This window comes from Oncorhynchus gorbuscha, linkage group LG03 (assembly GCF_021184085.1).
Source record: "Oncorhynchus gorbuscha isolate QuinsamMale2020 ecotype Even-year linkage group LG03, OgorEven_v1.0, whole genome shotgun sequence".
NCBI classification, from domain to species: Eukaryota; Metazoa; Chordata; class Actinopteri; order Salmoniformes; family Salmonidae; genus Oncorhynchus; species Oncorhynchus gorbuscha.
Window position 1 is genome coordinate 33,276,536 of NC_060175.1, and position 27,530 is coordinate 33,304,065.

At 42.5% G+C, this 27,530-nt stretch overlaps 1 protein-coding gene across 2 annotated transcripts in view; it reads left to right on the plus strand.

Moving 5' to 3' along the window:
- Nucleotides 1–665: 665 nt before the first annotated feature.
- The window catches only part of LOC124031245 (E3 ubiquitin-protein ligase RAD18-like), a 106,877-nt gene continuing 80,012 nt past the window's right edge, over nt 666–27,530 (plus strand). For both annotated transcript variants that reach the window (XM_046342297.1, XM_046342298.1), the window contains exons 1-5: nt 666–873; nt 1,237–1,315; nt 1,472–1,533; nt 1,652–1,722; nt 24,314–24,759. In XM_046342297.1, coding sequence (XP_046198253.1) covers nt 823–873; nt 1,237–1,315; nt 1,472–1,533; nt 1,652–1,722; nt 24,314–24,759 — 709 coding nt within the window. In that variant the 5' untranslated portion in view covers nt 666–822. The remainder of the gene's footprint in view (nt 874–1,236; nt 1,316–1,471; nt 1,534–1,651; nt 1,723–24,313; nt 24,760–27,530) is intronic.

The following is a 27,530-nucleotide window of genomic DNA, read 5'->3' on the forward strand; positions in this document are numbered from 1 at the left end:
GGGAGAAGTATGATGCTGAATAGTCTGTGAATGGAAAATGTTGCAACTGTGGTGCGGAACATACTCCGGACTTCCTCGAGTGCCCTGTTAGGGTGACGGAGGTCGAAGGTGTCAAGGATCAGGGCTGCGCAGCGAATCTCCTATGTGGAGGCGATGGAGAAAGTCAAAGAGGTAACAGTGTTTAAAGATATGGCAGTGGATGCAATGCAACCTGTTTCTAGTGTTTTAAGTAAATTGGGTGACCTGGGTACACTTATTGTGGAGAAGGTTGATTTTGTGGCATTGATAGCGACAGTGATTAATGGTACAACACAAGTGTCTAAGAAGTCCAAGAAGCTGGATGTCATATCTGCAGCCGGTACATTTTTAGGGATCCAAGACTTAATGGCAGGAGCACTACAATAACTTTTGTAGTTAGGAAATGTCCCGCCCTCACAAGATGCTTCTGAGCCTGTGTTGGGACCTGATTAGAACGTTTTTACAGAAATGCAGGTTGATTTTGTTTAGTTAATTTATTTTTTGGTAGTTTGTATGATTATTTCATTTATTTTTACCAAAATGTTTTCCTTTCTTGTGATCCTTATTATACACCCGCACATTAGGTGGCGGAATGCACATTTAATTGTTGCGAACGCCATTATACCATAGAAGAAGGAAACATCATCCTCCCGGAAGTGTGCATTTTGGTACGAAAATACATTTACCCGCGATTATACATAGCTAACGTTACTTACTCGTCACAGAGTTTCTGAATTATTTTCTCACTTTTGGTTTAGCGAATCAAAACTGTAAGAAACTAACTACTGCTTATCAAGAACTGTCATGGCCAATTTGAATGAAGCTGATTTACCACCAAATCTGACTTGCCTCAAAGTAAGTGGTTGTTCAAAACAACTCCCACATCGACAAGCTAACGCTAGTTAGTGAGCTAGCTAACGTTAACTATTTTCTCAAAATAGCTTAACAAAATAGTATAAACACATGTTAGCAAGCGAATATAGCATATGTGTCAGCCAGTTACTATAGCTAGCTAACGTACTGTTATTGTTTTGGCTTTTTAAACATGCATACAGCTAACGTTAGTTAGCAAACAAAAAAACTAGCTATTTAGCCCAGCAGTGTATATAAAAGTAATGTCAGTGTAGATGCCTTTAGCAACGCGTTACTAAAAGCAGTTTGTTAATGTGATGCTCACCAAGTAACTATCATACTGACGATATTATTTCTGCAATGCAGAATGTTGATACCATTCTCCGATGTCCCATTTGTTTCGAATTCCTGAGTATCGCAATGATGACCAAATGCTCTCACAACTGTAAGTTATCCAGATTTTGTCGTCACTAGACACAACCTATCCATTCATTTTCAAAACAATGTTATAGCTGTACCGTCAGGTGTAGGCTATAGAAGATAACACTTGTCTATTAACAATATTGTATCTACACCTGATTATGTGAATTTCTCATTACAGTCTGCTCTTTGTGCATAAGAAAATTTCTGTCCTACAAATTACAATGTCCAGTATGCAATTCAGTAAGTATGATGCATGGTGGCACTGCATCATGACAATAAAACTATCTTTCAAATGTAATCTGTTTAGGTAGCTTGAACATGTCAAAATCAGACAAGCATGTATTTTTCTCTATTTTAGCCTACAACAGAACAAGACCTAAGAAACAACCGGATACTGGATGACCTGGTCACAAACTTTAAATCTGCAAGGTACCTATTGTGTATTAAATACTCACATGATATGCTGGTAGAAAAACAGAGAAATTGAGAAGAAATCCATAATGTATCTAGCCTATATCTTGAAGCATCTATTCAGGCAACATGTAGCTCAACTGAGCCTTGATAAGTGTGCTTACCGATACCATAGACAAACTGCCAATTCATAATAGAGAAACCACAACACTTTGTATTTTGAAAAGGCCACCATGCTCAGTGTCTCAAGGTGAAATCTATGCCTGATACCATTAAGCCCAACTGGCAGGTTTCATTAGTTTATTTCTCAGTTGAAAAAGACCACCTAAGATTTAAAACATTCTTTGAAAAGTGTGTATTAGTTTCAGATGCATGTGTATTATGCACCGAGTATGCAAAACATTAAGACACCTGCTCTCTCCAAGACCTAGACTGACCAGGTGAATCTAGAGTGCATTCAGAAAGTATTCTGTCCCATTGACTTTTTGGCTTAGTCATCACTGTGTGTAGATTGAAGAGGGGGAAAAAAGAATGTAATCCATTTTAGAACAAGGCTGTAACGTAACAAAATAAAATGTGGGGAAGGGGTCTGAATACTTTCTGAACGCACTGTAGGTAAAAGCTATGATCCCTTAATGATGTCACTTGTTAAATCGACTTAGTGTAGATGAAGGGGAGGAGACAGGTTAAAGAAGGATTTTAAAGCATTGAGACATGGATTGTGTATGTGTGACATTCAGAGGGTGAATGGGCAAGGCACAAGATTTATGGTAATGGGTGCCAGGCGCACCGGTTTGTGTCAAAAACTGCTGGGTTTTTCACGCTTAACAGTTTCCCGTGTGTATCAAGAATGGTCCACCACCCAAAAGACATTCAGCCAACTTGACACGACAGTGGGAAGCTTTGGAGTCAACATGAGCCCAGAATGGCTGTGGAACACTTTCAACACCTTGTAGAGTCCATGCCCCTACTAATTGAGGCTGTTCTGAGGGAATGTCGACTCAATATTAGGAAGGTGTTCCTACTGTTTGGTATACTCAGTGTATACATTCAGAACCATTCAAAGAGTGCTGTTTTGTGTACTGGCTTTATAAGTTTTGTTCTGATGTGCGGCAGCGTAGCCTAGTTGTTAGAGCGTTGGACTAGTAACCGGAAGGTTGAGAGTTCAAACCCCCGAGCTGACAAGGTACAAATCTGTCGTTCTGCCCCTGAAAAGGCAGTTAACCCACTGTTCCCAGGTCGTCATTGAAAATAAGAATGTATTCTTCACTGACTTGCCCGTTTAAATAAAGGTAAAAAAAATAAATAAATAAATATGCTATTAAAATGTGTAATTTTAGAATGATTATACTGAGGATAAAGTGGAAGGAATGATAAACTACCTCTGGAGGCTTCGCCTGGCCTTGCTATTTGTCAGCTCATTAATCTAACACCCACTGTTATTAGCATTTTTCTACCACTTTATGTGACAGTTGCATAGTGTTACAGTATGTCAATTAATTTACAACAAAAAAGCAAGCAGCATGAAATACTTTACTTTGGCCTTTAGGGTAATGTATTTCCCTCCCTATATAGATGTTGTGTTTAGGGAGCAGGTCTCCTGGTTTCCTAGTAACTATCAGGATGCCCTTTCCTCTGGGAACTGGGTGATTCATGCCTTCTCTAAATCAATGACTCTGCATTCCTCCCTGTTATTCACAATGGAACTGGCCTGCATCTGAATAGTAAATCAGGCATGCAATCAGATCAAACTGCCATGTGGGCTTAGATCATCTCCAACTCATCCTCTTCTGCCTGGGCTCAACCCATGCCAAAGCGCACCTCGTGGGGGAAAATTACAACTCTACAGTGTCCTCCGTCTCCTTGCTCTTCCCCAGAGGGCATAGGGGTACATTGTGTGTGTTAGGGGTTGGGCGATATTAGGACAGCATCATCTATCGACAGCTGTCATTGATGGTGATGACATCGTGATGTGACAGACTATGGTTTAGCCTATTTGAACTTGACTGGCGCCACGCAGTAAAGAACATCTTGCAGGGCAGCACATGTGACATTCTGATACTTTACCTATTCCTATTTTTAGAGCCTCATTCAGTAATTAGGTTGTATACAGAATAGAGGTCGACCTATTAATTAGGGCTGATTTCAAGTTTTCATAATCAGGAAATTTGTATTTTGGGGCACCGATTGCTGATTTTATATATATATATATATAAGTTGTATTTTTAAAATACCTTTTATTTAACTAGGCAAGTCAGTTAAGAACACTTTCTTATTTTCAATGACTGCCTAGGAACTGTGGGTTAACTGCCTTGTTCAGGGGCAGAACGAGAGATTTTCACCTTGTCAGCTCAGGGGACACAATCTTGCAACCGCACAGTTAACTAGTCCAACGTTCTAACCATTGCACTCCACGAGTAGCCTGCCTGTTACGCAAATGCAGTAGAAGTCAAGGTAAATTGCTAGCTAGCATTAAACTTATCTTTAAAAAAAACAAGCAATCATAATCACTAGTTATAACTACTGATCCAGTTTAGCAGGCAATATTAACCAGGTGAAATTGTAATTTCTCTTGCGTTCATTGCACACAGAATCAGGGTATATGCAACAGTTTAGACTGCCTGGCTCATTGCGAACTAATTTTCCAGAATTTTACGTAATTATGACATATATTCAAGGTTGTGCAATGTAACAAGAATATTTAGACTTAGAGATGCCACCCTTTAGATAAAATACAGAACGGTTCCGTATTTCACTGAAATAATAAACGTTTTGTTTTTTAAATGATAGTTTCCGTATTCGATCATATTAATGACCAAAGGCTCGTATTTCTGTGTATTATTATGTTATAATTAAGTCTGATTTGGTAGAGCAGTCTGACTGCAGCAGCAGGACCGTAATCATTCATTCAAACAGCACTTTCATGCGTTTTGCCAGCAGCTCTTCGCAAGCACAGCGCTGTTTATGACTTCAAGCCTATCAGCCTAATGGCTGGTGTAACCAATGTGAAATGGCTAGCTAGTTAGCTGGGTGTGCGCTAATACTGTTTCAAACGTCCTATAAATACTGTTTTATAGTCCTATAAATACTATATTAACTACAACCTAAAACCTCTTATCTTGGAATATTGAAGTCTCATGTTAAAAGGAACCATCAACTTTCATATGTTCTCAGCAAGGAACTTAAACGTTAGCTTTTTACATGGCACACATTTTTACATGGCACATATTACTTTCTTCTCCAACACTTTGTTTTTGCATTATTTAAACCAAATTGAACATGTTTCATTATTTATTTGAGGCTAAATTGATTTTATTGATGTTTTATGTTAAGTTAAAATAAGTGTTAATTCAGTATGTTTGTAATTGTCATTATTACAAATAAAAGTTTTTTTTTTTTTTAAATCGACAGATTAATCGGTATCAGGTTTTTTTGGGCATCCAATAATCGGTATCGGTATCGTTGTTGAAAATCATAATCGGTCGACCTCCAATACAGAATGCAATAGTGGGATGTAGGCCAGACAGAATGGAGAATTCCACCAAAGCAGCGCAAAATGGCCAGTCAGAAAATATAGTTTTTTGCTCTCTGTCAGATGCATGGACTTTTCTTTTTGTAACGGACACTAGCTGTTTAAAAAAAACGTAGCCTCTATTACCGTCTCTCCATTTGATAGGCTATGAATCTGACTATGGGCTCATAGGCTACGCTTTCATTGTTTTATGCATGGCTTTCTTCTAATCAAACAATGAATGTAATGGAGTTCCATCTCAGTTGTTTGAAAGGCCTAAAAAAAGGTAAGGTAGCCAGGGGACTAATAACAAGAGAGAACCAACATTATCAATTGCCTTTAAAAAAATCAAATGCCAAGTTTAATGAAGTTAAGCTTATTAAGAAATAAATGATTCACGCGATCCGGGTAAATCCCTCCATGTGAGGTTTAAAACCAAATGGCCAATAACCTAGCGTCACTCAGTAAAACATCATGACTCTCAAGTCAGTAAAAAGAGTTGTGCAGTTTGCAAATGATTAGTTATTTTTGAACATCACTACCTACTAGGCCTATCATAAGCTTTAAGACTAGTTAAAATTATAAACAGTAGCTTATTTATCAAATATTCTAGCCTAAGAAGATGTTGTCCTAAAGTTGCCGCTTTCAAAAATAAGAATGAACTATAGCATAGGCTATTCTCAATCACAGCTTTATGATGGTCCTGTGAAATCAGAGTGGAGTTAGGGGGTAAGGTGTTAACTACTAAAACCTCATAGCTACCTGGGGTGCATCCCTGATGGAATCCTGGGAGGTGTGAGCATGGCCACTAAAGTGCTAGGGAAGGTTAATGCAAGGACTACATATTTGCTTAGAAAGTCCAATCTGCTTGATAAGGTCTCCAGTAGAGGGCTAGCCACTGCCCTCATTCAATGCCATTTTGACTACGCTAGTACTTCCTGGTTTGGGGGCTTATCTAAGTTGCTGAAGGGTAAGCTGAAGTTGCTGAAGGGTAAGCTCCAGAATAAGCTGATCAGGGTGGTATTGAAGGTGAGTCCACATACTCACATAGACATGAGCTTCGTTCAGGAACTCTACTGGCTGCTTGTTGAGGGTTTCCCAGAGTAGTCTGGGTTTGGTTTACAGGAGTATTTATGCTCCTGCACCCAGATATCTAACTGATTACTTTCCTCAGGTTAGGGATGCACACAATCACAGCAACAGATCAGGTGTTGCGAATTTGTGTTTATACAATTTCAGGAGTAATGCTGGAAAGGTACTTTCTTGTATGCTGGAGCTTCAGAGTGGAATGTGTTGCCTCTGCCCATAAAAACGTCTTCAATATGAAGATCTTATTATTTTAGGCAAATAAAGCAATTATTATCCAGTTCTGAAGATGGTAGACCGGTTATACATCATGGGCTGATAGAAACAAACTCACTACGGTAAGACAGTCTGATGAGGAACGGGCTGTCACTGCTCCGTCATCAAATCAAAGTTTATTGGTCATGTACACAGATTTGCAGTGAAATGCTTGTTTCTAGCTCCAACAGTGCAGTTATACATAGCAAAAGAAACTAAACAACACACACACACACGCTCCTGAAAATAATACAAGTTGTATGGGATGAGCCATGACTAGAATACAGTATATACTGTACATATAAAGTGGGTGAAACAGTATGTAAACATTATTAATGTGAACAGTGTTGATGACTATTGTAGTTTTGGCGTTCGGCCATTTTGTGATCTGTAGTTCTGACAGGGGTGGCCATTTTAGTGATTGGGCAGAGCCCGTTTATTAGTTCTGCTCTCACATATCTGCCACTTATCACTCGACCCCTTTTTTTGCCACATATCTCTCCCCCTAGATCCGACCCCCTAGGTCGGGCTACCGCAGCAAAATATGCATGCATGCGGGATAACCCATCCACGTTTCCCATTTCCTTCCCTGCTCTGTGTTTCAAGTCAAAATGAAACGGTTGGAGACTCAAAAACCACCGCATCACCCGAGCGTTCTTCTCTTTAGCCCTATGCATCCAGGTGATTGGGGCATGGTCACTGTTGAGGTTGAAGTGGCGCCCCAGCAGGTAGTACTTCAGGCTTTCTAGAGCCCACTTTACTGCCAACGCCTCTTTCTCAACGACTGAGTAGTTGGTTTCCCGTGGTTCCAGCTTCCTGCTTAAAAACAGGATGGGGTGTTCCACCCCTTCTACCTCTTGGGATAGCACTGCTCCAAAGCCGACCTCTGAGGCATCCGTCTGAACCACAAACTCTTTCTCAAAGTCTGGTACCACCAGCACTGGGTTGCAGCAGAGAGCCTCCTGTAATGTCCTAAATGCTTTGGTGGCCCTTTCATCCCATTTGACCATGTTTGGCCCTCTGGCTCTAGTCATGTCGGTAAGTGGGGCGGCCACTGTGGCATAACTTGGGATGAACTTCCGGTAGTAACCGGTCAGCCCTAGGAAGGCTCAGACCTGCTTCTTATTTACTGATTTCGGCCATTCTCTAATTGCCTTCACCTTATGTTGGGGTTTGATTAACCCTCTTCCCACAGTGTATCCCAGATACTCTGTTTCCTCTAACCCCACATAACACTTGGCAGGGTTTGCCGTGGGCCCTGCCTTTCTAAGGGCATCTAACACTGCCTGTACCCCCCCCCCCCCGGTTTTAGGACTTTGTCCATGAGCCGTTGAAAGATGGCTGGGGCCCCATGTAAGCCGAATGGCATGACGGTGTATTGAAACAAACCGTCAGGTGTTGCAAAGGCTGTCTTTTCTTTGGCCCTGGGGGTCAGAGGAATTTGCCAGTAACCTTTTGTCAGATCAAGGGTCGTAATGTACCGAGCATGACCAATTTTCTCCAGTAGTTCATCTACTCTGGGCATGGGGTAGGCATCAAACTTCGAGATTTCATTTACCTTCTTTACAGAACCGCAAAGACCCATTGGGCTTGGAGACCATCACAATTGGGCTAGACCACTCACTATGTGACTCTTCGACCACTCCAGCTGTCAACATTTTCTCAGTCTCTGCTCTAATCGCGGCCCGTCGAGCCTCGGGTACCCGATATGGCCTCATACTCACTTTTCTCCCTGGTAGGGAAACGATATTATGAGCTGTAACCTCAGTTCGGCCAGGTACCTCTGAAAACACATCTGTTTTTCTGGATCAGGGTCTTTACTTTACTTTACTTGCGCTGGGGACAGAGTGGGTGAAATATTTACTTCGGCTGTCTCCTGAATGTGTGTGGGGTATGTGACCATTAGTGTTTCTCTCTCTATCCATGCTTTTAACAGGTTTATGTGATAAATCTGTTCCTGGGGCCGTCGACCTGGCTGTCGGATCCGATAATTGACTTCTCCTATTCTCTCCAGTACTTCATATGGTCCTTTCCATGTGGCTAGTAGTTTACACTCTACCGTGGGGATCAGCACTAACACCTTATCTCCCAGTTGAAATTCCCTCCGGGTAGCCTGCTGGTTATAAGTGTGCCGCTGGTGTTCTTGTGTTTGTCTCATGTGCTCTCTGACGATGGGCATGACTGTGGCTATCCTGTCTTGCATTGCTGTGACGTGCTCTATGACACTAGTATACGGGGTGGATTGGTGCTCCCATGTTTCCCGGGCGATGTCTAAGATTCCCCGGGGATGTCTCCCATATACCAGCTCAAAGGAAGAAAACCCCAGCGAGGCTTGAGGAACCTCTCTAATGGCAAACATCAGATACGGCAACATGCAATCCCAGTTTTTCCCATCCTTTTCGATTACCTTCCTGAGCATTGACTTCAGGGTTCGGTTGAATCTCTCAACCAGCCCGTCCGTCTGAGGATGGTAAAACCGATGTCCTCAACTGTTTCACCTGCCACAGTTTACAAAGGTCCGCCATAAGGCGGGACATAAAGGGGGTCCCCTGGTCGGTAAGGATCTCCTTTGGAACCCCTACCCTGGTGAACAAGAGCACTAATTCCTTTGCGATATTTTTGGAAGTCATCGTCCGAAGGGGAATGGCTTCTGGGTAGCGAGTGGCATAATCTAGAATGACCAGAATGTATTGGTGCCCTCTGGCGGATTTGGGTAGTGGGCCCACTAAATCCATCGCCATCCTCTCAAATGGCGTTTCGATTATGGGGAGTGGCACTAACGGGCTTCTAAACGCTGGTCGGGGAGCTGTTAACTGGCACTCCGGGCACTCTCCACAATGCCGAGCCACTTCAGCTTGAATTCCTGGCCAGTAAAACCTCCTTATAATCCGGTCTCGGGTTTTATCGATACCAAGGTGTCCACCCAGAATGTGCCCATGAGCTAGATCCAGTACTGTCCTCCGGTACCGAGTGGAAACCAACAACCGTTCCACCACATCAACCCCTATTTTCGAGACTCTGTACACCAAACCCTTTTTCATGATGAAGTGGGGAAAACTATTAGGCATCATCCCACCATTTGTGGGAATACCATCTACGACCTGCACATCTGCTCTGGCTTGTTGCAGGGTTGGATCCTGGTTTTGGGCCGTCCCAAAATTAGTCAAGGACTCTGCCAGGTCTGCTGGTTCTAGATCGTTGTCCTCTGGATTCAGATCGACCCCAGCCCCACTAGTACCGGGCTGTTCGTTATCAGCGAGGTTTGCCACTTCATCCTCCTCCTCCACTACTAGCACCTGTGATGTTGTCCCCTGGGAGACCTCTTTTCTTGGCTTTGGTTGAAGGCCCCATGCTTCTTCGTGCTTGGTCAGGTGTGGTGACGGTGTTACCTAGCCTCAGTACAGTGGGCAGCTAGGAGGAGGTGCTCTTATTCTGCATGGACTTTAGTGTCCCAGAATTTTTTGGAGTTTGTGCTACAGGATGCAAATTTCTCTTTCAAAAATCTAGCCTTTGCTTTCCTAACTGCCTGTGTATATTGGTTCCCAACTTCCTTGAAAAGTTGCATATCGCGGGGGCTATTCGATGCTAATGCAGTACGTCGCAGGATGTTTTTGTGCTGGTCAAGGGCAGTCAAGTCTGGAGTGAACCAAGGGCTATCTATATCTGTTCTTAGTCCTACCTTTTTTTAAATGGGGCATGCTTATTTAAGATGGTTAGGAAAGCACTTTTAAAGAATAACCAGGTAAACCCTACTGATGGAATGAGGTCAATATCTTTCCAGGATACCCGTGCCAGGTCGATTATAAAGGCCTGCTCGCTTAAGTGTTTTAGGGAGCGCATGACAGTAATGAGGGGTGGTCTTTTGACAGCGGACCCATTACGCATGCAGGCAATGTGGCAGTGATCGCTGAGATCCTGGTTGATGACAGCAGAGGTGTATTTACAGGGCATGTTGGTCAGGATGATATCTATGAGGGTGCCCACATTTACGGATTTAGGGTTGTACCTGGTAGGTTCCTTGATAATTTGTGTGATAAGGAGGACATCTAGCTTGGATTGTGGGATGGCGGTGTGTTAAGGATATCCCAGTTTAGGTCACCTAACAGTATGAACTCTAAAGGTAGATGGGGGGCAATTAATTCACATATGGTGTCCAGGGCACAGCTGGGGGCTGAGGGGTGTCTATAACAAGCGGCAACAGTTAGACTTATTTCTAGAATGGTGGATTTTTAAACGTAGGAGTTCAAACTCTTTGGGCAGAGACCTGTATAGCATGACAGAACTCTGCAGACTATCTCTGCAGTAGATTGCATCTCCACTCCATGTTGTTGTTGGGGATGTTTTTTAGTACCGAACTTACAGCCATCAGGTCCAAATGACCTGGGCCCAGATTCACAAAACACTTCTTGCGCAAATACTGCTTAAGAAGAAAAAAAAGAGTTCATAAGATAGTTCGTAAGTGCAATTCCTCAACAATACCGTAAGATTTTAAGATTTGAATGAGTTTCTTACGAATGTCTACTTAAGATGTACGTCCTTAAGATGTTTGTTTCTAGGCAACCAATTTAGCTAGCTAACAATGGCAATCATGTTAGAACAGTAATCTCCGTTGGAAATGTGCTAAAACATGTTCTTGGGTTTAAAATAATCAATACTGAAACGTTCAGAAGTTTGTGAGGGAATTAAACATTTCAATTGCTTTGAACTTTTCTCTCTCTTTGCCCTGAGTTTAAGACCAGGGTTTTAGCTATCCTGGATTTTAAGAACATTTCCAATAACTTTATTTTTCAAGAATCTAATTTCTTAACTTTTTGCATAAGGAGAAACATAAGAAATGGCACAAGATAATTTTCAATAACTTTTTTGAGGAATAGCAACTTTGCTTAACTTTCTTAAGTCTATAGTTAAAGAAAAAATGGCAGTTAAGAAGACATTTCTTAAGAAGGTTTTGTGAATCTTGCCCCTTGTTCTCAGGGCTCTCTTGTCCCTCAAACCACTCTGACATCAATGCAAATGCAATCGAAATGACATCAAACATACTTTTAAAACTTACTTCACTGTGATGGTCAATTTGAAGAAATAAGTTTGACAGCAGGTTGAAACAGTGTATAACATGGTTATTGTGGATGTTGTTTCAAAGCCTAATACAGTGAAATGGACAGCACTTTCTAAGGTGATGATTAATTCAAAACTTGCATATGCAAATCAGATCATATGCATAGGCTTATGAGCCCGCCCCCCCAAAAAACAAATGTAAATTATGATTGTGCTGTTATGCGGTAGGCTGTGTATTGTATATTACGCATGGCAGAAAAACATCAAACACAACTGATTTAACTCTCCTGCTGTGTTCTGGTCGAATTGGACTGATTTACAAGTCTTCGCTCTGAAAAATGTAGTTAATTTAATCTGATTGTCATAAGGTTTCATGACTTTGTCCACATAGGGCATTCGAACACACAAAATACATTTTGATATTTTACTTAACTTTTGTACACCTGTGGTGTTCCCGGTCAGAAATGACCGGTCAATAGAAATGAATGGGTGGGACTACAATTAGTGTATAAAATTGAGTTCAGGCACATGCCCATTCATAAGATGTACACACTTCCTCTCCCAGACTCCCACATGCATGTGTGTTTGACCACACACACACCTCACTCCCCTTCTTGGCTTCCATGGCAACCCCCATGGGAACCTTTCCCCAATAGAATCTTTCCCCCATAGGAACCACACCTGTTGGGATTCTCACAAACAATCATAACATCAATAATATATAGAACTTTTCTCGCAGCTCTGGTATATAAAGCTTTTTTGAGGCCTTGCTCACAATTTATTCTGTGGCAGCACAATGACCATACGATATACTGTATGTGATGCTCTTGATCATATCTTTGATCATGACACTGGTGAGGAGAGAGTCCTTGTTAAACTTTGACACAAAGTAGTCTGTGATAAATAGCACAATATGTTTCATCTTGAGTATTTGTTATAGTCAAATAATCCATACATTATGCTTTTTTTAAACTCAAATGAGTTCAATGAGGCCTACAGGTCATAAATAGCAAATAGAAGTTCAAAATGTTTTGTAATTTGTAATGTTCACACAATCTTAGGTTGATAAAAGATCAAACACATTAGGTGGTAATATGTATTATTATGGATTTATAATCCGCTATAATGGGGCGGTCATTTTGGATCGGGAACACAGAATTAATTAACATGAAACGAACACAACAGGAGGGTTAAGATGTCTTTGGTACATAATTGGTGTAGCCTATACTCCACAATTAAACAAATTCAAGTAATGGCATTTGAACGTGGACTGTGTTATAATGCTTACTGAATGGACTTGTTACCTTATGCTACACTCCAGCATTTCTAGCCATGATCTGGGAGAGAACGTATATCCCTAGATGATGCTGTTGGTTCATTGATTGTACAGGGCGGCTTACAGTTAGCCTAAAATTTGTGAATTTGATTTTGAATAGGGCATTTCTGGTAGATTTGGATAAATAATTGGGTGACAATACAGTTAGCTATACAGAATATCTCACCACCATGCGTTTCCATCTCATCCTCTCTCACTCCTTTATTACATTCTCGAGCATGCAAACAGGGTGTCAACAGTTACTATCGACATGTTACTAAACGTATTACTATCGATGTTCCTGAACATATTTCACTTCGGTTCCCAAATTCAGTACTGGGTAACTGCAGGAACAAGGTTGGTGAGCACATGGCAGAATATCACCTGTTGAGACAGTGACAGTATGCTCCTCAAACAGGAATATCACCTGTTGAGACAGTGAGAGCATGCTCCTCAAACAGTGGTTGATGCGTGGAGTGAAATAAGTGTTGTATTCATTTCTCAGCTGCTACAAAACAGAGAAAGCGCACGGCCTCCACTTGCTATTCGAGTGCATACAGGTGATTTGTCTTTTTTCCCTGCCCCTGTTCACGCCCATTTGATAATGGGCCGTTCTTAACCTAAACTAATTTCAAAATAGGATCAGTTGATGAGAGAACAGCTGTCCACCCTGAGGCAAGAAACAGTGCAAGCTTTTTTTTGTTGCCACTTTTTCAAATCATCAGTATTTTATTTTATTTATTTTTATTTCACCTTTATTTAACCAGGTAGGCTAGTTGAGAACAAGTTCTCCTTTGCAACTGCGACCTGGCCAAGATAAAGCATAGCAGTGTGAACAGACAACACAGAGTTACACATGGAGTAAACAATTAACAAGTCAATAACACAGTAGGAAAAAAAGAGAGTCTATATACATTGTGTGCAAAAGGCATGAGGAGGTAGGCGAATAATTACAATTTTGCAGATTAACACTCGAGTGATAAATGATCAGGTGGCTATGTACAGGTAGAGATATTGGTGTGCTAAAGAGCAGAGAAGTAAATAAATAAAAACAGTATGGGGATGAGGTAGGTAAAATTGGGTGGGCTATTTACTGTTAGACTATGTACAGCTTCAGCCATCGGTTAGCTGCTCAGATAGCAGATGTTTGAAGTTGGTGAGGGAGATAAGTCTTCAATCTGAGGTGCAGTTAACTTTAATGAACTTATCCTCTGCAGCAAAGGTAACTCTGGGTCTTCCTTTCTGGTCGCAGGTCCTCATGAAAGCCAGTTTCATCATAGTGCTTGATGATATTTGCGACTGCACTTGAAGAAACTTTTTTCTTGAAATGTTCCACATTGACTGACCTTCATGTCTTAAGGTAATGGTGGACTGTCGTTTCTCTTAGCTTATTTGAGCTGTTCTTGTCATAATATGGACTTGGTATTTTACCATAGCCCTCTTATCTTCTGTATACCAACCCTACCTTGTCACAACACAACTGATTGGCTCAAATGCATTAAGAAGGAAAGAAATTCCACAAATGAACTTTTAACAAGGCACACCTGTTAATTGAAATGCATTCCAGGTGACTACCTCATGACACTGGTTGAGGGAATACAGAGTGTGCAAAGCTGTCATCAAGGCAAAGCGTGGCTACCTTGAAGAATCTCAAATATATAATATATATTTTGATTGAACACTTTGGTTACTACATGACTCCATATGTGTTATTTCATAGTTCATATGTCTGCACTATTATTCTACAATGTAGAAAATAGTAAAATAAAGAAAAACCCTTGAATGAGTAGGTGTGTCAACTTTTGACTGGTACTGCATATTTTCGGATGGAAAAATGCTTTCACTGTAAACTTGAATGACTAAAACCAGATATAAAGTATGTAGAATAGATAGTAGATAATATGTTATCTTGGAACTAACAATCACCAAAATAAAAGCTAGATGGACATTATTAGCCATAGCAAAATGCATAGAATTGCAGGAAATTGGCTTTAAAACTGCAACATTTTCTCTCGCCTCCATGGCTAAATGTCTAGAATTGCGGAACATTTGCTAAAAGAATTCAAAATGTATGCATCACCAATATGAGGGGGTCCTCCTTAAATTTTCTCTTAAATTCAGATGGGCCGACCTGGCCCATTGCCATGCCCCCTGCCACGCTTACCACCTAAGTCCATTTTTTAAATCCAGATATTTTGATGGGCACCTAATCCAGTGATTGTCATGCATTGTTTTTTCAATAGGGATGAATTTGCCTGCATTAAAATCAGATTCTAATTTTGTTGGGACTAATTCATCACCTGAGTAAATGGAAACTCAACATATCTAGATCGCTAACTCTAAATATAATATCCACTGCTAGTAACATGTATTAATCTAACAGTAAATGTAATGTCCAAAAAAACATTGCAGTTGTAGCCTTACCGCTCAATGAGGCCTATGCTATCACAATGGCCAATGCACATAATCATTTTGCGCGCATCTTATCTCAAATCCACCTCTATTATCCTTTGAGGACTAGTCAAGGACCATATCTCCTCCACCCTACCTGACACCCTAGACCCACTCCAATTTGCTTACCGCCCAGATAGGTCAACAGACGACGCAATCTCAACCACACTGCACACTGCCCTAACCCATCTGGACAAGAGGAATACCTATGTGAGAATGCTGTTCATCGACTACAGCTCAGTATTTAACACCATAGTACCCTCCAAACTCTTCGTCAAGCTCGAGACCCCGCCCTGTGCAACTGGGTACTGGACTTCCTGACGGGCCAACCCCAGGTGGTGAGGTTAGGTAACATCTCCACCCCGCTGATCCTCAACACTGGGGCCCCACAAGGGTACGTTCTGAGCCCTCTCCTGTACTCCCTGTTCACCCACGACACTACAGTGGTAGGCTTGATTACCAACAACGACGAGACGGTCTACGGGGAGGAGGTGAGGGCCCTCTGAGTGTGGTGTCAGGAAAATAACCTCACACTCAACACCAACAAAACAAAGGAGATGATTGTGGACTTCAGGAAACAGCAGAGGGAGCACCCCCCTATCCACATCGATGGGACAGTAGACATCACGGACAAACTGGTCCACCCACACAGACGCCGTCGTGAAGAAGGCGCAGCAGCGCCTCTTCAACCTCAGGAGGCTGAAGAAATTTGGCTTGTCCCCAAAAGCACTCACAAACTTCTACAGATGCACAATCGAGAGCATCCTGTCGGGCTGTATCACCGCCTGGTACGGCAACTGCTCCGCCCACAACCATAAGGCTCTCTAGAGGGTAGTGAGGTCTTCACAATGCATCACTGGGGGCAAACTACCTGCCCTCCAGAACACCTACACCACCCGATGTCACAGGAAGGCCATAAAGATCATCAAGGACAACAACCACCCGAGCCACTGCCTGTTCACCCCGCTATCATCCAGAAGGCGAGGTCAGTACAGGTGCATCAAAGCAGGGACAGAGAGACTGATAGAAGCTGTTTATCTGAAGGCCATCAGACTGTTAAACAGCCACCACTAACATTGAGTGGCTGCTGCCAACACACTGACTCAACTCCAGCCACTTTAATAATGGGAATTGATGGAAATTGATGTAAAATATATCACTAGCCACTTTAAACTATGCCACTTTGTTTACATACCCTACATTACTCAACTCATATGTATATACTGTACTCGATACCATCTACTGCATCTTGCCTATGCCGTTCTGTACCATCACTCATTCATATATCTTTATGTACATATTCGTTATCCCTTTACACTTGTGTGTATAAGGTAGCAGTTTTGGAATTGTTAGGTTAGATTACTCGTTGGTTATTACTGCATTGTCGGAACTAGAAGCACAAGCATTTCGCTACTCGCATTAACATCTGCTAACCTTGTGTATGTGACAAATAAATTTGATTTGGTTGTAAAATCGTTGCTATTGAGCACATGTATACAGTGCATTTGTAAGTTATTCAGACCCCTTTGACATTTTGTTACATTATAGCCTTATTTTAAAATTGACTGAATAGATTTTTTTCCCTGATCAATCTACACACACTACCCCATAATGAGAAAGCAAAATTTTGACATTTTTTGCAAATGTATAAAACATTCTAAACTATCACATTTACATACAGTTGAAGTTGGAAGTTTACAAACAGTTAGGTTGGAGTCTGACAGGCTAATTGACATCATTTGAGTGAATTGGAGGTGTACCTGTGGATGTTTTTCAAGGCCTACCTTTAAACTCAGTCCCTCTTTGCTTGACATGGGAATATCAAAAGAAATCAGCAAAGACCTCAGAAAAAAATTGTGGACCACCACAAGTCTGGTTCATCCTTGGGAGCAATTTCCAAATGCCTGAAGGTACCACGTTCATCTGTACAACAATATTACGCAAGTATAAACACCATGGGACCACGCAGCCGTCATACTACTCAGGAAGGGGATGCGTTCTATCTTCTAGAGGTGAACGTACTTTGGTGCAAAAAGTGCAAATCAATCCCAGAACAACAGCAAAGTACCATGTGAAGATGCTGAAGGAAACGGGTGCAAAAGTATCTATATCCACAGTAAAACGAGTCCTATATCGACATAACCTGAATGGCCGCTCATTAAGGAAGAATGCACTGCTCCAAAACCGCCATTTAAAAAAGCCAGACTACGGTTTGCAACTTCACATGGGGACAAATATGGTACCTTTTGGAGAAATGTCCTCTGGTCTGATGAAACAAAAATGAAACCGTTTGGCCATAATGACCATCGTTATGTTTGGAGGAAAAAGGGGGAGGCTTGCAAGCCGAAGAACACCATATCAACCGTGAAGCACAGGTGTGGCAGCATCATGTTGTGGGGGTGCTTTGCTGCAGGAGGGACTCGTGCACTTCACAAAATAGATGGCATCACGAGGTAGGAAAATGATGTGGATGTATTGAAGCAACATCTCAAGACATCAGTCAGGAAGTTAAAGCTTGGTCGCAAATGGGTCTTCCAAAGGAACAATGACCCCACGCATACTTCCAAAGTTGTGACAAAATGGCTTAAGGACAACAAAGTCAAGGTATTGGAGTGGCTATCACAAAGTCCTGGAACTCAATCCCATAGAAAATTTGTAAGCAGAACTGAAAAGTGTGTGCGAGTAAGGAGGCCTACAAACCTGACTCAGTTACACCAGCTCTGTCAGAAGGAATGGGCCAACATTCACCCAACTTATTGTGGGACGCTTGTGGAAGGCTACCTGAAACGTTTGACCCATAATTTAAAGGCAATGCTACCAAATACTGAGTGCATGTAAACTTCTGACCCATGGGGAATGTGATGAAAGCAATAAAAGCTCAAATGAATAATTCTTTCTACTATTATTCTGACATTTCACATTCTTAAAATAAAGTGGTGATCCTAACTGACCTAAGACAGGGTATCTTTACAAGGATTAAATGTCAGGAATTGTGAAACTGAGTTTAAATGTATTTGGCTAAGGTGTATGTAAACCTCTGACTTCAACTGTTTGAACGCCAGACCCTTTACTCAGTACTTTGTTGAAGCAGCTTTGATAGCAATTACAGCTTAGAGTCTTGGGTAGGGCATTACAAGCTTGGCACACCTGTATTTGGGTAGTTTGTCTCATTCTTTTCTGCAGATCCTCTCGAGCTCTGTCAGGTTGGATGGGAGCGTCGCTACTTTCCGAATGCACTGTACATACAGAAAGCTGTGTTTTACCAGCAATTGGATTTTAAAATGCTATACAATCAGAACACCTTTATTCTCCCGGATAATTTTCACCGGGAAAGAGGGGAGTGGCTCGCAAGACACCGCAGCAGGCCCCAGCGAAACCGCTATCCTCGAGGGGCAGGCACAGAATTTCATGAGGCCTCTTAAAATAAAATAAGACGTTTTGAGTGAAGTGACCATGTAGAATATGCCGCTCACATTGATGCGACCAATTAGAAATGTAACTCGCACAGCCCGTGCTGCTGCTCCAGTTTCAACTGTTCTGCCTTATTATTATTTCGACCATGCTGGTCATTTATGAACATTTGAACATCTTGGCCATGTTCTGTTATAATCTCCACCCGGCACAGCCAGAAGAGGACTGGCCACCCCACATAGCCTGGTTCCTCTCTAGGTTTCTTCCTAGGTTTTGGCCTTTCTAGAGAGTTTTTCCTAGCCACCGTGCTTCTACACCTGCATTGCTTGCTGTTTGGGGTTTTAGGCTGGGTTTCTGTACAGCACTTTGAGATATCAGCTGATGTACGAAGGGCTATATAAATACATTTGATTTGATTTGAAGTAAAAGGGTCACAAAATGCAACAAAATGGTCGCAGCCTGGAGCCCTGCTATGCTTTCATTAACATTGTAACATCATGATTCGTCAAGTTGTAGCATTTGATTTTGTGCTTTAGGCGGTTGTTTTAGTACTTGATTAAAAAAAAATGTATTTCAATAATATTTTTGCTGGGGTTGGCCGGTAGGGGTCGATAACATCCTATATCACAAAGGTTTATGGGTACATAATCACAATAGGACAAAGATTGACATCGCCCAACTCGAGAGTGTGTGTGTTCGTCACTGCCTCCTCCCTGTACCAGTAACACAGAACTCATTGGCTCTCTCTTCTAATTACAGGCACATTCATTTAGTCTATGAACAGTTTTCAGGGACAAAGGGAAGATATTTGTTTAATTAACTTCAATGTTCTATACTTTGGCAGATTAATCTTTCAAGTGCTGCCTCTTTCAACCTTTTGAAAAGTGTAGCTAACGGTTTTCTGAAGAATTACAATGTTCGTATTGGATGCTGTTTTAAATGTAGTGGACAAAAGGTCTGGAATTTAAATCAAACCAACATTGCAGTTCAAGAAAAACTTAAGAAAATGAAATAAAGTACATTTTGGATTTGTATTTTACTACAAGAAAATAACAAGGTTATATACAGGGGGTACCGGTACCGAGTCAATGTGCGGGGGTGAAGGTTAGGTAATTTGTAAAGTGACTATGCATAGATAATAAACAGTGAGTAGCAGCAGTGTAAAAACTAAGGGGTGGGTGTCAATCTAAATTGTCTGGGTGGTCATTTGATTAATTGTTCAGCAGTCCTATGGCTTGGGGGTAGAAGCTGTTAAGGAGTCTTTTGATCCTATTCTTGATCCTATACAGTACAAAGTACCATGCGGTAGCAGAGAGAGCAGTCTGACACCGCCTAGTATATAGGTCCTGGATTTCAGGAAGCTTGGCCCCAGTGATGTACTGGGCCGCATGCACTACCCTCTGTAGCGACTTAAGGTCAGATGGCGAGCAGTTGCCATACCAGGCACTGTTGCAACCGGTCAGGATGCTCTCTGGTGCAGCTGTAGACTTTTTGAGGATCTGGGGACCCGTGCCAAATCTTTTGTCTCCTGAGGGGCCCTCTTCATGACTGTCTTGGTGTGTTTGGACCATGATAGTTAGTTGGTGATGTGGACACCAAGGAACCTAACTCTCGACCCCGTCCACTTCAGCCCTTTCGATGTTAATGGGGGACTGTTGGGCCCTCCTTTTCCTATAATCCACGATCAGCTCCTTTGTCTTGCTCACTTTGAGGGAGAGGTTGTTGTCCTGAAATCACACAGCCAGGTCTCTGATCTCCCTATAGGCTGTCTCATCGTTTTCGGTGATCAGGCCTACCACTTCTGTCGTCAGCAAACTTAATGATGGTGTTGGAGTCGTGCTTGGCCACTCAGTCGTGGGTGGACAAGGACTACAGGAGGGGACTAATCACCCACCCCTGAGGGGCCCCAGTGTTGAGGATCAGCGTGGCAGATGTGTTTTTGTCTACCCTTACCACTTGGGGGCTGCCTGTCAGAAATCAAGGATCCAGTTGCAGAGGGAGATGTTTAGTCCCAGGATCATTAGTTTAGTGATGAGCTTTGTACTACGGTGTTGAATGCTGAGCTGTACTCAATGAACAGCATTCTCGCATAGGTGTCCTTTTGTCCAGGTGGGAACGGACAGTGTGGAGTGCGATTTGAGATGGCGTAATCTGTGGATCTGTTGGGGTGGTGTGCGAATTGAAGTGGGTCTAGGGTTTTCGGCGTACTGGTGTTGATGTGAACCATGACCAGCTTTTCAAAACACTTCATGGCTACCGACGTGAGTGCTACGGGCGGTAATAATTTAGGCATTTACATTTACATTTACATTTAAGTCATTTAGCAGACGCTCTTATCCAGAGCGACTTACAAATTGGTGCATTCACCTTATGACATCCAGTGGAACAGCCACTTTACAATAGTGCATCTAAATCTTTTAAGGGGGGGGGGTGAGAAGGATTACTTTATCCTGTCCTAGGTATTCCTTAGAGGTGGGGTTTCAGGTGTCTCCGGAAGGTGGTGATTGACTCCGCTGTCCTGGCGTCGTGAGGGAGTTTGTTCCACCATTGGGGGGCCAGAGCAGCGAACAGTTTTGACTGGGCTGAGCTGGAACTGTACTTCCTCAGTGGTAGGGAGGGCGAGCAGGCCAGAGGTGGATGAACGCAGTGCCCTTGTTTGGGTGTAGGGCCTGATCAGAGCCTGGAGGTACTGAGGTGCCGTTCCCCTCACAGCTCTGTAGGCAAGCACCATGGTCTTGTAGCGGATGCGAGCTTCAACTGGAAGCCAGTGGAGAGAGCGGAGGAGCGGGGTGACGTGAGAGAACATGGGAAGGTTGAACACCAGACGGGCTGCGGCGTTCTGGATGAGTTGTAGGGGTTTAATGGCACAGGCAGGGAGCCCAGCCAACAGCGAGTTGCAGTAATCCAGACGGGAGATGACAAGTGCCTGGATTAGGACCTGCGCTGCTTCCTGTGTGAGGCAGGGTCGTACTCTGCTGATGTTGTAGAGCATGAACCTACAGGAACGGGCCACCGCCTTGATGTTAGTTGAGAACGACAGGGTGTTGGGGGCTGCATCTTTTGCACAGGGACTGTGGTGGTCTGTTTGAAACATGTAGGTATTACAGACTCTGTCAGGGAGAGTCAAGTAAGACTATTTCCAGTTGGTCTGCGCATGCTTTGAGTACACATCCTGGTAACCCGTCTGGTTCTGTGGCTTTGAATGTTGATCTGTTTAAAGGCCTTGCTCACATCGGCTACGGAGAGAGTGATCACAGTCGTCCAGAACAGCTGGTGCTCTCATGCATGCTTCAGTGTTGCTTGGCTCGAAGTGAGCATATATGGCATTTAGCTCATCTGGTAGGCTTGCGACTCTGCTCGCGGCTTAATTTCCCTTTGTCGTGCTCAATATTTTTCCGTCTCTGCCACATCTGATGAGCATCGGAGCCAGTACAGTAGGATTCAATCTTAGTCCTGTATTGATGCTTTGTCTGTTTGATGGTTCGTCTGAGGGCATAGCAGGATTTTTGACAAGCATCCGGGTTAGTGTCCCGCTCCTTGAAAGCGGCAGCTCTAGCCTTTAGCTCGGCGCTGATGTTGCCTGTAATCCTTGGGTTCCATTTGGGATATGTGTACGTACAGTCAATATGGGGACAACATCGTCGATGTACTTATTGATGAAGCTGGCGACTGAGGTGGTATACTCCTCAGTGCCGTTGGATGAATCCCGGAACACATTCCAGTCTGTGCTAGCAAAAACAGTCCTGTAGCATCCACATCATCTGACCACTTCCGTATTGAGTGAGTCACTGGTACTTCCTGCTTTAGTTTTTGCTTGTAAGCAGGAATCAGGAGGATAGAATAATGGTCAGATTTGCCAAATGGAGGTTGAGCTTTGTATGTGTCTGTGTGTGGAGTGAAGGTGGTCTAGAGTTTAAAAAAAATAATTTATATTTTTATTTTATCCCCCCCTCTGGTTGCACATGTGACATGCTGGTAGAAATATTAGGTAACACAGATTTAAGTTTCGCCACTTCTGGATGTTGGTTTGGAGCCCGTAAAACGGCACCCATCCCTTCCGGCACCATTATGTAACTCTGATTAGAAGACAGTAGGCAGTCATTACCTGTTATGTGGCCTGCTGTTTTATCTACTCTCATAATCCAGTATTGGCATTTTGATTGTCTATCAATGAGGTTAGGTGGAGCAGGCAATGTTGTGTTCTTTGTATGGAGAGGGATTTCTACTTTTGAATAGGGATGGGACTTTGCTAAATCTGACTTTGATCTGATAGCTACCAAGTAATGTTGGGCTCAGTATCACTAAAATTGATATTGTAACCCTTACTTTTTACACAACAATACTGCTTCTGCTTTGGTTTTAATGGGGTACATGATAAAACTGACATAATTAGAAAAATAATCTATTGTATTAGCCTAGGCCTAAATGTTGGAATTCTTCAAAGAAATGTAATATACCACCCATTAAAATAACACGTTAGCAAGCAGTTATTTAACCACCATGGCACAGTCCTGTCTAAAGGATGTAAACAACTTGACCTTCTTTGGTACTATAAAGGCTATGTTTCAACACTTCCCTACTTCAATTGATTCAGTCTTTGATTTGGTCTGTGCATTGTCTGTACGGCCAGTCTACTGCTGCTTATTGTTAATGTATGCTTTCCCCTGCTTCTGAAAGGTGTCTAAATGTGTCCATGACCCTGCTGGTTCTCACACACTGTAGTCTCTGGATTGAAGCCAAATAGGGGTGCTTATAACCTGGACAGTGTGTGGTGAAATGGACATTCATTCTTTTGCATATCCCACTCCCCCTGATCCCATGCCGGAGAGTGGGGTCAGCCATTATTGACTGCGACCTGGGAGCAATTAGGGTTAAGTGCCTTGCTCAAGGCAAGATTGACAAAATTATTTTATCTCGTTGGCTTGGCGATTTGAACTAGTTACTGGCCCAAGGCTCTAACCCTATTATATTTAACTAAGGGGTAAGGTACTGTGAGCAGTCCTGGTGGGGGATTTATGGCTTTTTCTGCTCCGCATTGTGTGTGCTGTGAGGGTGCTGGCTGGGCTGTGTGCAGGAGTGTGTTGTGACCTGCTCTAATGCTCAGAGCAAAGACATAAAATGGTTTCAATATGGAAAGCAGAGCATTGCACACCTCATTGATTCCACTTTATGGCCCAGTAATGGCTCTGCAGCTACCAGGCACCAGCTGTATTTGTTTGCTCTCCACATTTCCAAGATTGTGGCCAACTGGCCCAGTCTTTTTCGCTCGCAGGGAAGTGCAAGATAATTGGACATGTGCAGTTTCTGTCAAGGGGCTCACATTACTCTTTCCAATGGGCCACAAGACCTCCAAGAAATCCTGCACCTCAATAGATGCAACTGTTTTTGTTTAGCCATTTTAGTGAGTGTTTTTGTTTCACTGTGTGTGTGTGAGATTTTTGGTTGTTGTACATATTTGTGTGAAATCCTCTGCTGTGACTGATTGACTATTTATTTACACTAAAGCTCTGATGTTCTTATCCCAGACAGCAGTTGTCAAATGCTAATTTTGACTCGCCTCCAATATCCCGGAAGGCCCCGGCCTCATCTGTCAAGTGTAAAAAACCTAGACAGACAACGGCCCCCAAGAAGGAAGCCTCCATCTTCAATCACTTTTTCCGAAAGGGGCCCACCACCTCCACAACTTCTCTCACTACAGAGGCCACACCAGCACAGCAACTTATTCCATGCAGAAAGAGACTGTCTGACACTCCTCTACGTAGCCAAACTGTGAAGGAGGGCCCCCGTCCTACACAGACTGTGATAGTAGACCCTGATCATCAGGTCTCTGTGAAGGAGGAGCCCATTGAGGACATACTGCCCCAGGTGCTGGTGTCTGTAAAGATGGAGAAGATTGACTTCTCCATGACAGGGCTGGCGTCCCTGGCTGTTTCACAGTCCTCATCAGAGGACCTGAAGCCTCTAGTTAAAGGTAAGGCCTGCCTGCTGACTGACTGTCTCCAGGAATTCTTCTTCTCTGTCTGTGTGTGTGTGTGAAGACACTACTTCTATTTTCCATTGGAACATTTTGAATATGAGAGACTTGGCTGCCAAAACATAGTGTTTCTAATGGATACAGTATGGGCCTATGCTTAAAATGGAAATGCCCTCCATAGAGAAAGCAATGTTGGTTGTACTGTTTTTCATATTACTAGTTGCGTAGAATATTCTTGTCCATTAAAGACGTGCTCAGGACCTTTTGGCGACTACTAAGTATTTCTTAAACCTTCCAGTTTGAGCTGGATGTGTAGTTCATACATGCATAATCTATGAGCAGAGTTACTGTTTTACCTCAATTAGCCACAAAATCCCTAGATTGAAAGCGACTTTTTCTGGAAGCTGTGCTGCTCTATTTTTCTTACATTTTCCCCCATGTGGGACAGACCCCTAGCAATTTGAGTTCTAGTCAATGAGCTTCAGCCACTCACCTTCTGAGTGACAGCTAGCAAGATGCGCACACACACAGCAGAGTGAGAGAGCAATGACATGATGCACATACAGTCCCAGTCAAAAGTTTGGACACACCTACTCATTCAAGGGTTTTTCTTTATATTTACTATTTTATACATTGTAGAATAATAGTGAAGACATTTGGGTGATAGTGAAGGCCATGTCATCTGATGCAGCACTCCATGACTCTCCTTCTTGGTCAAATAGCCCTTATACAGCCTGGAGGTGTTTTTGGTCATTGTCCTGTTGAAAAACAAATGATAGTCCCACTAAGCGCAAACCAGATGGGATGGCGTTTCACTGCAGAATGCTGTGGTAGCCGTGCTGGTTAAGTGTGCCTTGAATTCTAAATAAATGACCGACAGTGTCACCAGCAAAGCACCATCACACCACCACCTCCATGCTTCACTGTGGGAACCACACATGCGGAAATCATCCGTTCACCTACTCAGCGGCTCAGAAAAACAATATGTGTTAGAACCAAAAATCTCAAATTTGAACTCATTAGACCAAAGGACAGATGTTCACCAGTCTAATGTCCATTTCTTGTGTTTATTGGCCCAAGCAAGTCTTTTCTTCTTATTGGTGTCCTTTAGTCGTGGTTTCTTTGCAGAAATTCTATCATGAAGTCCTGACTCATGCAGTCTCCTCTGAACAGTTGATGTTGAGATGTGTCTGTTACTTGAACTCTGTGAAGCATTTTATTTGGGCTGCAATCTGAGGCTGATAACTCTAATGAACTTATCCTCTGCAGCAGAGGTAACTCCGGGTCTTCCTTTCCTGTGGCGGTTCTCATGAGAGCCAGTTTCATAATATCGCTTGATGGTTTTTGTGACTGCACTTGAAGATACTTTGAAAGTTTTTGAAATGTTCTGTATTGACTGAACTTAATGTTTAAAGTAATAATGGACTGTCATCTCTCTTATTTGAGCTGTTCTTGTCATATATGGACTTGGTCTTTTACCAAATAGGCCCATCTTCTGTATACCACCCCTACCTTGCCACAACACAACTGATCTAAGCATTAACCTGTTAGTGCTAGGGCTGTTTACTGCCCCTACTGGAGGAATTTGGTGCCCTTATTAAACAGGATACATTTTTGTCAAAAGTTGCTAATACATGCATATAAAAAATATTATCGAATAGAAAACACTCTAAAACTTCTAAAACTGTTTACATTTTGTCTCTATGTAAAGCAGAACACTCAGGGCATGCATTCTCCCAAACTATCTCTTGCCATGAGAAAAGTTGGCCCAACTTTGACGTCATCGCACACACCCTTCCCAACCAGTTACAGCTCTGGGAACAGTCCCTACGTGTTCAGCGCGATCCCTGCTTTCAATGGGGCTTCTCATTGTGAGAATCGCGCGCTCACGAGAGTTTGAGCGTGCTGAAAGCTCTCGGTCACGCAAAAAAAAAGGTTACTCTTATGCGCGCTCTGGTCGGGTGATGTCTTTTCCTCAAGATCGATTAAACGATGACTGTGTTTCTGTTAGTCCTCACGATTTCTGTGCACCTTTATAACATGTTAAAGCTTAATTATGAACATAGTTTGACAAGTTTACTCGACATATAATATGTAAGTTCAACGTTTTGGTGCGCATCCACTTGACTTTTGGCTACATTTCGACCGAAATGTGTCGTTTTTGAGAACCGAAAGACGCAGACTTGAAAACTAAACGCTGTTTTGGTAAGTATAATCCCTTCCAGGTCTTCTGATGGAAGAACAGCAAAGGTAAGGGAATATTTATGTGGTAAATTTGGGTTTCTGTGGACTCCAAGATAGAGGAGCCATAATGCTACTTTTGGAGCGCCGACTCCTAGTATAGCCTAGTGAACGCAACCTGTAACGTTAAAAATAAATGTAACACAGCGATTGCATTTAGAAGAAGTGTATCTTCCTATACATATGTAGAACATGCATATTTAGTCAAAGTTTATGATGTGTATTCCTTGTTAGCTCCGGCAGATAACGTCAGCTATCGTCATTTCTCCTGACATTTTAGTAGCATTTTTTGAACGATGCGTCATTGTAAACAGAGATTTATGGATATATATTGCAGATTATTGAAAAAAAAAAATGAATGTACTGTGTAACATATTACTGTCATCTGATGAAGATTTCAAAAGGTTAGTGAAATTATTTTTCTTTTAATCCTGCGTTTGTTGATTGCATATTTTTTCCTACTTGTCTATGCAAATGAGCTATGTCTGCGGTGGTGGTTTGACATAAATATGTGTTATGTTTTCGCC